Source organism: Diplotaxodon limnothrissa, linkage group LG22 (assembly GCF_057381915.1).
Source record: "Diplotaxodon limnothrissa isolate DT_005_m linkage group LG22, D_limnothrissa_male_GT1.1, whole genome shotgun sequence".
Lineage (NCBI taxonomy): Eukaryota > Metazoa > Chordata > Actinopteri > Cichliformes > Cichlidae > Diplotaxodon > Diplotaxodon limnothrissa.
In genome coordinates this window covers 15997611-16011569 of record NC_140616.1, presented here as the reverse complement: position 1 = coordinate 16011569, position 13959 = coordinate 15997611, and the positions used below count along the sequence as shown (strand labels likewise).

At 39.8% G+C, this 13959-nt stretch overlaps 1 protein-coding gene across 1 annotated transcript in view; it reads right to left on the bottom strand.

The window, feature by feature from the left end:
• Nucleotides 1-211: 211 nt before the first annotated feature.
• csmd3b (CUB and Sushi multiple domains 3b) overlaps nt 212-13959 on the bottom strand; it is a 433532-nt gene continuing 419784 nt past the window's right edge. The window contains exons 61-72 of the mRNA XM_085346113.1: nt 12722-12901; nt 11164-11337; nt 10825-10998; nt 6681-6754; nt 5623-5734; nt 5347-5526; nt 4054-4113; nt 3398-3556; nt 2226-2362; nt 1641-1728; nt 1013-1148; nt 212-371 (exon numbers count right to left, since the gene is read on the bottom strand). Of these exons, the coding sequence (XP_085202239.1) occupies nt 212-371; nt 1013-1148; nt 1641-1728; nt 2226-2362; nt 3398-3556; nt 4054-4113; nt 5347-5526; nt 5623-5734; nt 6681-6754; nt 10825-10998; nt 11164-11337; nt 12722-12901 (1634 nt within the window). The remainder of the gene's footprint in view (nt 372-1012; nt 1149-1640; nt 1729-2225; nt 2363-3397; nt 3557-4053; nt 4114-5346; nt 5527-5622; nt 5735-6680; nt 6755-10824; nt 10999-11163; nt 11338-12721; nt 12902-13959) is intronic.

The window sequence follows — 13959 nt, the reverse complement described above, 5'->3', positions numbered from 1 at the left end:
AACCAATGCTGGGTTTTGGTTTCAGCTGGAGAGCTGGGTTCGATTAGGTTTCTGGACTGGGAATGAAGGTCTTTTGTAATCAGTGTGCAGACCATGTCGTTCATGGTGAAGTCTGCATCGAAGCACGGAGCTTTTGTCTTTCGTCGTCTCTTACCGGCCGTGGTCCCATTGGATATCTGAGTCATTAAATTCAAGTAAGGTCAGTCGATCCTCAAACCATGGTGCATACGGTGTTTAGATTTGGATCAAACCTAACAGCCTTCCCCTCCACAGCCTTGGCGTTGGTGTTGTACATGGGGTTCTCAAAGGCGGCCTGGCCGTTGTTGTTTTCATGGACTGAGCATCCTGTGTATTGTGTTTTTGGTGTGGTTCTGTGAAAAAAAACAACAAAGAAAACCACACACATAAAGAAATCATAAATACACCATTGAAGAAGCAGAAATGCTCTAATTGCCTATTCATGTTAACATTACTGAGCAGCCAGTGGACAATACAGAATGCAGTCTTGAGAGTAGAAGCATTGTAAACAAGCCTTAAGAAGGATTAGAGAGCGTGTTGCACTTTTTAGGAAGCCTAGTGAGATTCCAATCAGCTCATCCAAAACTAATTCCTTCAGCAAGCCTTTTTTTTTTTTAGATATTAACAGCAGAACAGAAGTTATTTGCATCTGTTAACAATGCGAACACAAGTCATTTGTGCTTAAACCATATCTCTGAAAAATCCAATTTATCACCTCCTAAACAGAGTTGTTTTGCGGCACAGTTTGCAACAGACAGTGACTTAACTGTCTTTGAGCACTGCAACAACCAAACCATTGAGTAAGGCATTGTTATCACGAATTAGACAGCTTCTTAAAATGTTAACAATGCCTTTTTACTTTTTGCACGTTGTTAATGGAAAACACAAATGAAACCACGATGCAATGACAGGAATGTATTCCTTTCAGCTGCTGAAATGCAGCTGAATGACACTTCAAAGGGATACGTGCAGGTTTACTTTTTTCAACACATACCTTTGTTTGTAGAGATAAAAGCCAAAACCGGTAAAGATCAGAGCAAAGAAAGGCACCAGGATGGCGATAGCCACAGAGCTGCTGTTGGTACCAAGCTGGGGGGGTGGCGAGTTTTGACTCTCCGACATATTCAGACCTGCGACAAACCAGGAAATACACTGTCATCAAAGTGATTTGATACAACAAGAAATATTGTTGCGGGTTTGGAACAAAAGGCTTTCAAGCTAAGTTGTTCAGCAAATAACCAACCAAATTTTTATTAGTTGTAACTATGATAATTAAGGTAGGGGCTCTGGTAATTGGAAGTGGACGTGGATGCTACCAGATAATGATTATTATCTGCTTAGCATCTTGCAGGCGACTTGCAGCTCACATTGGACTCGGGAGCTTGTAGTCTTCTTGCACAGCTCCAACCTTTTAAGTCTAAAGAGCAGCTTTTCCTCTTGTTGAGAATGCACTGCATGGCTGTCCCTGTTGCAGCAATAAAGTCCCTAGAAGCTCCAAAATTACTTACTGAATTAGTTTGAAGCAGTCTGCCTGATTTTACTATCAATTGTAGTCATTCATTGCTGAATTCCAAAGGAGCCAGTATTATTTGGTGCTGCTGGCAAAATCGAAAGAGAATTACCCAATCTTTGCAGTCCAAACTGTCCATAGTCTTTTCCCTGAATAGAACCCTGGAATACGTAACTAGAGCCATCGGGCTCTGCTGATACCTGTAGATTAAAAAGAAAGAGCGGTTGAGAAATTGTTTAGGCGGGAGAGGAAAGGAAAACAACTGTGAAGAGAAAAACAGAGGGACAAAGAATGGTTATCTTCTGGTTCCATGTCAACACTACAGAGCAAATGAATCGAAGATGATGTTTGGGTTTTGCTGAAATCTTTGTATAAGGTGTATTTTCAGGGAGCCTTGTTTATTTTCTTTTTCCTCCTTTGGCAAGATTTCACAAAAACTACCAAAGCGAATGTCGTGAAATCTGGTGATGAGGTGGTGCATGGGCAGGCAAAGGGACACATTAAATGTTGGCTCCGATCTGGAGGGCTGTGTTTAAAATTGCAAGAAAGAACATTGGCCTTGGCAGAGATGGTAGTCTCTAATAGCTGGTGTAGTTTAAATATTTCACTGACTTATATTTACACAAAGTCAAATGGCTTCAATGTAAATCCAGCTCAACTGAATATGGTTAGGTTGATTTTATCGGCTGGGACTTACAAATCCATCCATGGTCCAGGAATCATCTATAATCTTGGCGGGAGAGATGGCTGAATCTTTTAGTTGGTTTCCCTGGTTCACATAATTCACCTGATACATCAGCAGCAACAGCCTGGCCTCGGACGCCTTGTACACTCCTAGAGGGTGAAGAATAAACACGTGATTTATACTTGGTTTGCACATGGTACATGGTTTAATGGCTTGCTCACTATAGTTCATTAGATCCTACAGCACGTGTTTCTACTTTGTCTGGTGCACCAGCAAAATACATGTCGTTAGTTCTGACATTTTATCGGGATACAAAGAAGACAGCAAACTGAATGGAGCTGCAAAATAAAGAAAATGTTTATTTTAAAAAATGGATGATTTTTTTTTAAAGAGAAAACCAGGAAACTGAAGTTAAGCGAAGAAATTCAATTCATGAACTCATAAAAAGGTGAGAGCGACGGCTGTTTTTCATGTCTCCAATCTAATACAAATATAGCTAACTGATATATTCTTCCAGCTTCACTTTTGGAAATAAAATACAAAGTATGCACATTTCCCAAAACACCAAACCCCTGCTGCCTTTCAAAATATTCCCTGGGTAAAGAAAACTTGACATCTTAAACAGAAAAAAACATGCAAGTTTTATGTAACTGGCCACTGGCCTTTCTGTGACTGTGTGAGTGCAGCTTTAGCTGTTATTGATCTAAAGCTGCTCCTTTAAGCCAGAAGACGAATGTCTGATAGCGGCGCGGTTTTGTGATATGGTGTTTGTGCACTCTGCGACTCCAGGAAGCAATTCTAGCTTCAACAGGATTTGTGTTTTAATAGGGTCTTAACCCCCTGCTGACGCTATTGTGCGACCCTGGGAGGTATGTGTGTGAGTAAGTGTCTGTCTGAGTGAGTGAGTGAGTGAGTGAATGTGTGTGCACAACAATGCTGCAAAGAAGCATAGTAGAAAGAAATGAATTTCAATCATTAACAAAAAGCAACAATAAAGAATAAAAGTGCTCTCAATTCTGTTTGGTTGCTTGCTTACAGTTTTGCCAATGGATCAATACAGCATATTTTAGTATTATAGCTACATTTTATTACAACGATGGCCTGTCATGTCACAGCACTTATGTGGTAATCTACTCAAAGTGCTTTCAGTAGATTACTGAACAATTAAACCTAGCGTAACATGCCTGACAGGAGCAGTTCCATGTTGCCGTTGCTAAGGGTAACATTGACTCTCCCCGTTGTGGAGTTAAAGCTGGTGATGCTCAGTGTTATAGGCTGCTTCCTCCCACGGTAATTATAGGAACCCTTCCATATGTAGTTGGGAGCAAAGACATCATCTGGAACTACGAAAAAGAAGAGAATATGAATTAGATTACGGTCCGCTCCAATCTTTAAAAAACAAAATGAGAAGAACTGCCTGCACCAATCAGCATTAAACAGCATTAACCCCTATGATGGTACTGTCCTCCTGTGCTGACTCATCATTTTCTCTCTCTGTTTGTCTCCCTCTCTCTTTCTGTCTTGCATGAATCAGTTTTGTGTGTGTCATTAATCTGGCCTTGTGGGGTGTGACTTGTCTGGGGTTCCTGCCACTCACCTGTGTGGAGTCTGCTGTTACTACTTAAGGTGATGATCTGTCTTCAGTTTTCGCTGCATTGTTGACCTCAACATAGTTAGCTAAACTGGCTCTCTTCTTTGCCGTTTTGCCCTGCCTTCATCCCTTTATCTATGCTACTTACATTTTTATTGCTCTCTGCAGGGCGTCTAAAACGGAATAGATAAGTCAACAATAGACAAGGAATGAAAAGACTGGAATAGGAAAGATAGTAGTAGAACTGACCGTTTAGTTTGGGGCTGGGGGTTCCTGTTACTGGCTTCACAGGTTTTTTCTTCTCTCCGGCTACACACACAGCCAGAGAAAGAGAAAAAGAAGATAATGTCATATCAAAACTCCTGAGCAGGGCAGCAGGGGCACAGCACGAAATATTTTAAAATGCTTTAGTTTGCAGCCAACCTCCCTAATCAACCATGTTATCCAGGGGAGAGTGCAATTCATACTAACAAGTAACCACATTAAAATGCAGCGGCAGTCACTCTTGGTCACAATGACGAGTGAGAAGTGGGCCGAAAAAGGGTCGAGCAAGACAAACCTATTTACTGGTTACTTGTAGATTGAAATGCAAATAAGGTTAATGATCAATGACCAATAACTGCTGTGTATATTAGATCCTTTTAAAACCGGCTTCAAGACACTTTTTCTATTCACCATCAGCAGCTTGTACTATCACGTCAAGATGCAGCTATTGTTGGCAACAAATACATGCAAGCCAGGAACAGGTTATTTGTCCGAGAACCTTAAATTGGATTTAGAAGTGCTCCAATTTTGAAGACTACTCCAGGGCAGCTGGGTGGTAGCCGTGGTGGAAGGTTTCAGAAAAGACAGTGTGTGAGCATGTGTCAATACTAAGTAAAAGATTTTAAAGAGTGCCAACTATATATTTATAGCAGAGATGATGCTGATTTCTTCTATATGATCAAAGCACCTACCAAATTGACCTTTTTGTGAGATTTGAAGAGTGGACTTTAAACTTTTTGGCTCAAATGTTCAGTGTTTCCATCATTTTTCATAATTTGTGAGACAATACGAAGAGATAATTGTAGCATTGTTTGCTAGGCAGTGTATTGTTATTGATATTAATATTTTACAGTATTAACTATGTACAGTACGGGATGGTTATGTTGCAATTCTTTCATTTCTTCTGCGATGGCTCACAAGGTTGTAGTTTGAGCTTGATAAAGCAGGATTAATGCATGACTTCACCTTTATGGTCCTGCCTGGTAAATCTAGCAAAGGGACAAAACACCATGGGACATTTTTGATCTGTTTTGCCTTTGAACCACCAGGCTCACCACCAATCCAAAGGCTGATCAACCCAACAGGAAATCTCCCCCTACTCCAGATGGCTTGTCTGTCCCTGTGTGTGAAGTGACAAAGTCTCCTTGGGCTAAACATGCTCAAACACTGCTATCTGGTCACTTAAGCTAAAATGCTCCAGATAAGATAATCAAAAAAAGATACACTTAAAGGAAATGTGAACAATGGAAATGACTGTAGCAGGACAGAAGTACTTACCCCGACATATCGGCATCTTTCCAGTCCAAGTGCTGTCACTCTTGCAGACCCTGTGTTCAGAACCCCCCGCCAGGAAGTAGCCATGCTGACAGCTGTACACCAAGGTGTAGCCAAACCCAGGAAGATCCATCCCTACCACGTCCACATGGAGTGGGCTCTCCGGCTGCTTGCAGGCGTGGGCTGCGGGGTTTAGACAGATACATTGTTACACTTCAGTGAGAGTCTGAAGGGATGAAAGGGTGAGCGGCTGACAAATTGAAACAGTGTGTTTCGTACGTATGCACTCGGGTTGCGTCCCACTCCATGTTAGATCAGGCTGACAGGTTCTGGAGGAAGATCCCTGAATCAAATGACCAGGCTGGCACTGAAATGACACCACACTCCCAACCTAGGCATAAGGACACAGACAGAAGTGCACACAGAAGCCATTAGAGACATTGTAACAGATCTGATTGGTAAAGAGGAGTCTGAATATCTTCAGAGGAGCATCATAGTGTTGTACTGCTAGGATAAATGCTACTCGTATTTCAACAGGTGAATTCGTGTGGATAAAGACCAGTATTTTAATATGAAGTACATTAAAATAGATGTTTAGTTGTGGTTGTGGCATGTCAATGCAAATGCACAAGCATCCACTGTATTCCTTAAAATATTAGAAGTATAAAATCAACTTGCATTCCCCGTTCATCAGGACTTAATTTGAGACAAATCAAAAGTCAAACATATAATGAAGTTTGCTACCTGGCAATGCTGTAATATTTATCAACCATTAGATATTTTCCCTCCTGTGCGGTAGCAGGTAGCAATCCTTATAAAATATCTTACTTGCTTTCTTCCTGCCAAATAACAAATTAACAGTGAATTATTAGTTATTTGGTTGAAATGACTATAATTTTTTGGTAATAGGTAAGCAGGTTGTTCTCCAAGAATCTTGAAGCATTTCCTATAGTTCTTGGGTTTGGGAATTCAAGTAGTTTCAGAAGCATCCCACACTGTTTGAGATCAGCACTCTGTGGGTGGCAAATCATCTGTTGCAGGACTCCTTGCTCCTGTTGTCACTGAATATGCTTCTTTATGACTCTGGCTGTATGTCTGGAGCCATTACCATACTGCAAGTGGTTTAGGACTGACAAGATGCTTCCCTGATGGCATTGCACGGTGGATAAGAATCTTAAAGCGCTGCATTGGAATGTCTTAACATTTTATTTTCTTTCTGACTCCCTCTACTGCCTTTCGTTCTTTCCTCTCTCTTTCATTTGCAACAGCTGCTATTAGTTACTGGGTTCACTTCTTGGGTAGAAAGACACGGCACTAGTCTGAGAGTGCAGATTTACCTTGAAACCATAGGTCCGATTCAAGGAGCCGTAGCGTGGTGTTCCCGGGTTATCGCAGCTGGTTTTGGTTGGTTCTGAAAAGATCAGCACACGAGTGGAAGTAATTACACACAAAAAATAGGAGAAAGATAAATTAGCAGCAGCGTTATACATCCCTCTCAAGTTCCCTTTCCTCCCTTTTGTTGTCATGGTAACAGTGGATTATATATGCCATCAGGACAGCAGGGGGCAGTAGCACTTTGTCAGAAAACGAAGCAGGGCCCACTCTAAGTGTGTGTGTGTGTGTGTGTGCGCATGTGGAAGGGTCATCAGCATGTAGAGCACATCCTGACGCAGAGCTCAATTCAATACAGCTTCTGAAATGACAGATTCACTCTCCACCTCTCTCTCTCTCCTTCCCTCACTTCCTGTACCTATCTGTCTGCCCTCTTCCTCTCTTTCACTGTTGTCTTCTTCTACCTCGCTGTACAACTGCTCTTTTCCCCTCTTTTTCTGTCTTTCCATGTCACCAGACCTCCGTTTGCCAACTGCTTCTTCCCTCATCTGTCTCATTTAAAGAGCAGGCTGCTTTAGGTCAAAACTCATTCTGTTTCAGTCACATAGTAATACACATCAGACACTAACATCACAAACTAATAAATCAACCAAAACACACACACACTTCAGATCACTTTGCCCATAAAAACACACCGAGAGTCACTTTGTGGTTGCGTGTGTTTAACAGTCTCAGTCTACAAGCGCTTTGGGGTCCTTAGGGACTAGAAAAGCGCTATACAAATACAGGCCATTTACCATTTACCATTTACAAAAGCAATTATGATACAGAACAGAAAGATCTCCCTTCAGCGGCAGCAGCAGCAAACTGAAACTAGTTCTTATTGCAGCAGTTATAGATGAAGTCTTTATATCAGATGGGGTAACAATTTAAAGACAGCCCGTTGTTTTCAGATAGTCTGTTTCCCATGTGAGCAGCTGTAAAAGTAGTGGCTGTATCCCTTATTGAGTGCTGCAAAGTAAGAAAAAAAAGGTCTTTGTTGGCATTTACAATAGCTCTCATTTATTAAAATTCATTACCATGCACCTGCTCTGAATCAGACACGCCAAGTGTTGCTCTAAACATTGCATGGGCTGGTAAATTGACTCACAGGGACCATTTGTAAAGTGTGCCGAATATCCCTTCTCATTTTCTTCTTAATCCCCAGATAGCAGCCGTTTGTTTGAAGTTGGATGTGGATGTCTGCTTCTTGAAGGCATTTACTAAATACTGTAAGTTACAGCATGTGCTGGTGTTAACTCAACTTCTGAGCAAGCACTTTTGCTGTAAGTTCCAAAACAGGTTTTATAGCCCTACTTTTAAATTCTGAATTTTATCTAATATGTTGCTAATTGAACTTTGACCACTAGCAATCAGATCTCAGAGACAAGGAATTTGATATTCAATATATGCAGTATACAGTATTACATCATATATTTTTAAAGTTGACTTTATGTCTAGTATAATACACACAGCATACAATACTGTGCAAAAGTCTCAAGCCACCCCTCATTTTTAGATTTTGCTTCCACAGAGCAAAACTTTCTTATAATTTTTAAAGCATAAGGAAGTCACTCACTTAAACTCCCTTAACACTGACCCAAGGATAGTTATAGCATAAAAAGACTCTTAACTCAAGGGAATAAACCAGTGCTGTGTCTACATGTAACAAAAAACTAAAGAACCACTTGTGTTTTTAGGCTCTTTGTTATGATCAGCCGATCGCAAAGCACACATAATTTGTTTCACTTTCTTTGGTTGAATCTATGAAAAATTTAAAAGATAACACAATTTGACAGGAATAAAACAGTGTTTTTGCAAAAACAAACGAATTCCCAAAGAGCTATTAGCCAAAAGCTTGGGACACTCCACGGTGTGCAGAGTGCTCCTAAAAAGTTTGAGGAAACTTTTTTTTTTTGAGGAAAAAATCTACAGCAGATGAACAACGTCTGCAAGTTATGTCCTTATGAAATAGAAAAAGAAATACAGCCAAGACCTGAGCGGAACTGAAGAGCACCTTCAGCTGATCCATCTACTGTTCACTGAAGCCTCATCACAAATGGTCTCAGTGGAAGGGTGACACTCAAGGCTGATGTATGAGTGGAAAACAGGTCTTATATAGTGATTGTCTACAATGTCTGTAGAAGAAAGTGGATGGTCTGTCCTGGAACAGAAGGCAGCCAACATCCAAAAAAGAGCTTTGAATGTCCTTCAAGAAGCCTGGAAAACTATTCCTGAAGACTATTTAAAGAAATGACAAGGAAGCTTGCCTAAGAGAGGTCAGGTTGTGTTGAAGAATAAAAAGGTGGTCAAACCTAATATTGACTTTCAAGCTTATCAGTACTGTTCAATCTCTGTTTTGACACATAAACTTTACTTCCCTGTATTCTTGTAAATATTTCAATAAAACACTGCACCCATTTCCAGGAAAATATAAAGAAATGAGAGGTGGCTCGAGACTTTTGCACAGTGCTGTAGTTTTGTAATATAAATGAGTTTTCATTGTTACAGTCCAACAGAGAAAACATATGGGAATATGTTTGCATGGTATGCTTGCAAATGGCCTTTGGGAGAGAGTCCGCTGGAAGGAACAATATTTTCACTTATATCCAAGTTCTCCTTTCAGGTACTCTTGCCCTTCCATTTATTAAGATTGTCTCAAATGAGTCACTATTCATTGCTATTCCAATAAGTTGATGTAACACTAACTTTTAAAGAACAGCAGTTGCTCGGCACAGAATACTCATGAGTAAACAAAAATGAGGCTGTCAGGTTCATAATTTTGGGTCATTAACTGTCATGATCATTAGGCAGGGGGCTATCAGACGAACACTAGAATAGCCAGCAAATGAAAAAAAGTAACATCAAGTCATTATATTAATGATTATTATTAATCAAAAAGGAAACGTATGTATCGCAAAGGGGCCACATTAAAAACAAGTCTGTAATATTACACTTTGATATGTTATTTAAAAAGACGATATGCATTTTACTAGAGTGACCTCTTGAGAAATCTCACTCAGAAGTTTGGAAGCTCTGTTGGCTAAACCAACACCGCCTTTTAATTTTAACCCTGACTTTGAAGTGGGTAAGACACCCCTGCCTGGGGATGCTAGGCTGTGCTCCAGCTCATGTGGGGATAAATGATTGATGATGAAGTCAGGAACTGTTAAAAAGCAATCAGTAAAATTTTATATAAACTTCTGGCAGAGGTTATAGGCCTTGGTATTGTATTTTAAACATGTTGAAGACTTAGTTGGCACAGTAACACTGGTGATTTTTTTATGAACTTGTACATTTATTAAGAAACACAGTGTAGAGCATTCTATGGGTCTCAGCATTGCATCTCTCTGTAGACCTTTTCGATAGAGACCAAGTTTCAGTTTAAATATTAAAACCTTAAAGCAGAAGTGGCTTTCCTAGCCTCCCTGTTTACTTACTCATTCATAAGGTTGATCTTTATTTAAAAGCAAAATTGTGCCAATTAGAGGCTATAATCTAACAATAGCCAGTTCTAACCAAGACCTAAAGTCATTTTGCTACCTTATGGCAATTAAAACTGAGTGATCACATTATTATGGAAAATCAAAGGAGCATAAAAGTAAATATTTAACACCCTGTTATAGAGTTCACATATCAGCCAAGTGCATGAAGTTTAGCAGGCCTATAAATTTCTCTAAACTAAAATAATTAACAAGAGCAGATGGATTCCAGGAAATGTCAGGTCAGGACATTGCCTGAAGCCACTCTTTGCCACATGTAGCTCAGAAAAGGAGTTAAACATGTCGCTGACTTCTCACTACTGAAAATACTGTTTGTTTTTGGCTAGAGAGCTGCCTTGCAGGAGGAGGTAGCACAGATGACGGCCGCTCTCTCGCTGTGAAATCTATCAAATGCTCTCTTCTCATGTGCACACAATTGGATGTCACACAGACTCTGTATGAGGAAGCTGGGAGGTTAAAGACTGAACGGACCTTCTACAGCTCTGCCGAGTGATGTGTAGAAAAGTTCAGAGCACCACGTCTTCTCATGAGCTAATGTCTTCCTAATTACCATTTTTCAATGAGCTGAATGTTTTGTATGGTTGTCAAGTGAATACGAATGGATTACCGATACAGCGCGGCTGCGTTCCACTCCAGGTGCCATCGCTTTCACAAAGTCTAGTTGCTGTGCCGACCAGTATGAGAGGCGGAGCACAGCTGAAGGACACTTCTGATTGATAGATGAAACTTCGTCCCTCTCTGAAACCACCTACTGGAGTCCCCGGGTCACCACAAAATTTGGCTGCAAACACGGAGACAAACACACAAAGTCCCATTTCAATTGTGGTGCTAGAAATGGTGAATGTGCTCAATTTTATGGAAGTTCAAGGACAAAAGTAGATTTTGCTCCATTTGTGATGGGTGTAATTGATGTGTCCTTACAACCAAAGTTCAATGTGATGCTTACGTAAGCACTGCGGGAGCATGCCGCTCCAGGTGCCATTGGCGACACAGGTCAGAACAGCTGGAAATGAGAGCTCATATCCAGGTGAACAACTATAGCTCACGCTGCTGCCCCATTCAAAGTCACTGCCCTGCAGTACCCCATTACTGATGGCAGGTGGAGCCGAGCAGGTCACAGCTGGGGGAAAAAGAGGGGGAAGGGTTGGGAAAGAGAGTGAAGCGGGAAAAGTGTTGTTTAGAACAGCTGCAGTTGATGCTCTTTTTTAGTTTACATGACTGCACTGTAAAATCACGTGAGAAAATAAGACTTAAGGTTTTAGTAGTCGATTAACCACTGATTTAAAAATAAGTTTATGGTTTTAGTAAAAAGTGAACATAAACATCTTCTTATCTTGGACTTCCCAGACTTTCAGTTACATCCAGTAACTGCTTACATTCAATTCAGTTTAAATGTATCATGTGAGACTTGTGTACATTAACAGCTGTATTAGAGGTGACAGTGATGTGACTGCTTGCATTTGTTATTTCTTTTCCTAGAGGCATTAACTACAAACTTAGCAGAATCTGCTGTCAATACAGAGAAAACTGGGGTTAGACATAGTTTAAGGTGTACTTGGAGCTCACTTAAAGTAGGATTTTTCTGTAGCAGAACCTCCTCTCTATAGCAATATTGTTTGATTGTTTTATGGCATACAAAAAAAACACAATCTTCTACAAATGCCCCAAAATAGCTATGTTCAAGAAACACTCTGTTTAAATCCCTATTCATCCAAGCCTGACCACAGGTCTATGGTACTATCATCAAATGATAAAACAGTCATACTGTTGAGTACTGGTGAGTGATTGTCTGATAACCACTGTTTGCTACACTGTAATCTGTATGTAAGTCTATTCTGTGACTGGTTGGCAAGTGGTTGCTGACAGTCACTAGCATGAAATTAGTATATGGTGCTGCACTGCAAACATCCCTGTTTCTTCTTTGCGTAAAACTTTTTACAGCTTCACTACGACTTGATGAGTGGAACTTATCTAAGTTTAACTACAGCTTTGTTTGACAGTAAAATAGATCTAACAGCGGGTATAAAGTAAAGCACAACTTTTGCATCTGTCCACTGCTATTAAACAAACATATGTCGTATAATGATGAACAAATCTGTTGGATTTAAATAAGAATAAAAATATAAATAAAAATAAAAACAACATAAAGATGTATTTAACTGCATCAGTGTGTTCACTCTAAGGTTTATAGTTATATGCAGAGCACTGCAACTACCTACAACATTACTGCAAAGCACAAATAAAGGGACCACCAAACAATTTTTATATACTTTAGCCTTTATAGCAATGCCAATGCTAGCTAGCGAGCTAGCTTTATGTGTTGATATTATTAGGTTCTGCATGTGTGTTTTTGTTTGCCAGAACAGAGCTAATAGGATGTTTAGTAATGGGAGTATCTGAAGTGGAACAGAGCAATTTAAAGGGTCTGTTTTGCTACTGTGTAATAGCAGTATAAGTACTGTTTAAGGGTTGAACAGAGTTAAGAGTTTGAATGTATAATTTACCTGTACATAGTGGCATATTTCCATTCCAAGTCCCATTTTGTGTGCACATCCTCACAGGCGACCCATCCTCCTCCATTCTATATCCCGGTTGGCACTGGAATGAAACATTCTGACCAATGGTGAAGTCTTCTCCATAGCGAAGCCCATTAGCTGGCACGCCAGGGTCGCCACAGTTTATCACTATGGAGACGGACAAGTGGGGTTAAAGTGGACAACATGAGATAGAGATCAAAATTACTTTATAGGTCATACTATGGCACAAGGTAAATTTAATTTTGTTTCTATTCATTAATCTAGACTCTATCCATATAGGTAATTTAATAATAAAAAGTGAAAGAAAGAGGACACCAAAGGTGACAGATGTAATAAACTAACAGATAAAGAAAGAGGAAAGGTAAGTTAGGGTGCAAAGAAGGTGAAGTGTGAAAAATATTCAGGCCCTAAAGTACAGATCAGATTAAATCTAGATGAAAATATCAGAAAATGATACCTCAGGAATCTTAGTTTTAAAACTGCTATATTAGAGTAGAAGGAAAACATTAAGTAATTATCTCCAATAAAGCTTCTTCTCTTGAAAGTGGTGAGTTTGCAGTCGATAGCAAATTCCTGATCAGACTGTGTGATCTCATCACATTTCTGTGTGGGTTTCACTTCTCATGAATGAAACAACAATGATATTAAAAATGGCCGAGGTTGTCCTGGGACTCTTTTAAGGAGCATTAGGATTCCCCAGACTGTACTTTTTAGGCACTGTCCTTCATAGTCTAATAGGCAGCTTAAATGCTTCTAAACCCACCCCAGATAGTGTCATGCCTGTTAATAGATGTGGAGTAGTCTACTGTAAAAGCCATTTCCTTTAAATCAGGTATTCTTATATACTTTTTCAATCTGGGAACCGATATCGAAGAATTTATAGCATTTCTGATTTAAGCTATTTTTTCATGCTACTGCATATCTGGATACTGGAAAGCATTAATATAATCTGGGAATTCTCTGTGATGTCCTATTATCAAGAAGTACTTTTGGACACAGTATATAGATATATGTTAGAGGCATTTTCTTTTAATACATTATTGTTTTTTGCTATTTTTTGAGTCATTTTTTACATTTCAGCAAAATACTGTCTTTCCTTTGGCAAATTAACTCAGTGGCTTTTTGTTGAATCTTCAACATTTTAGAGTAAAACAGTCAATTTCTTAGACGTTACTTACCACCGTTGGGTGGAACCACTTGACATA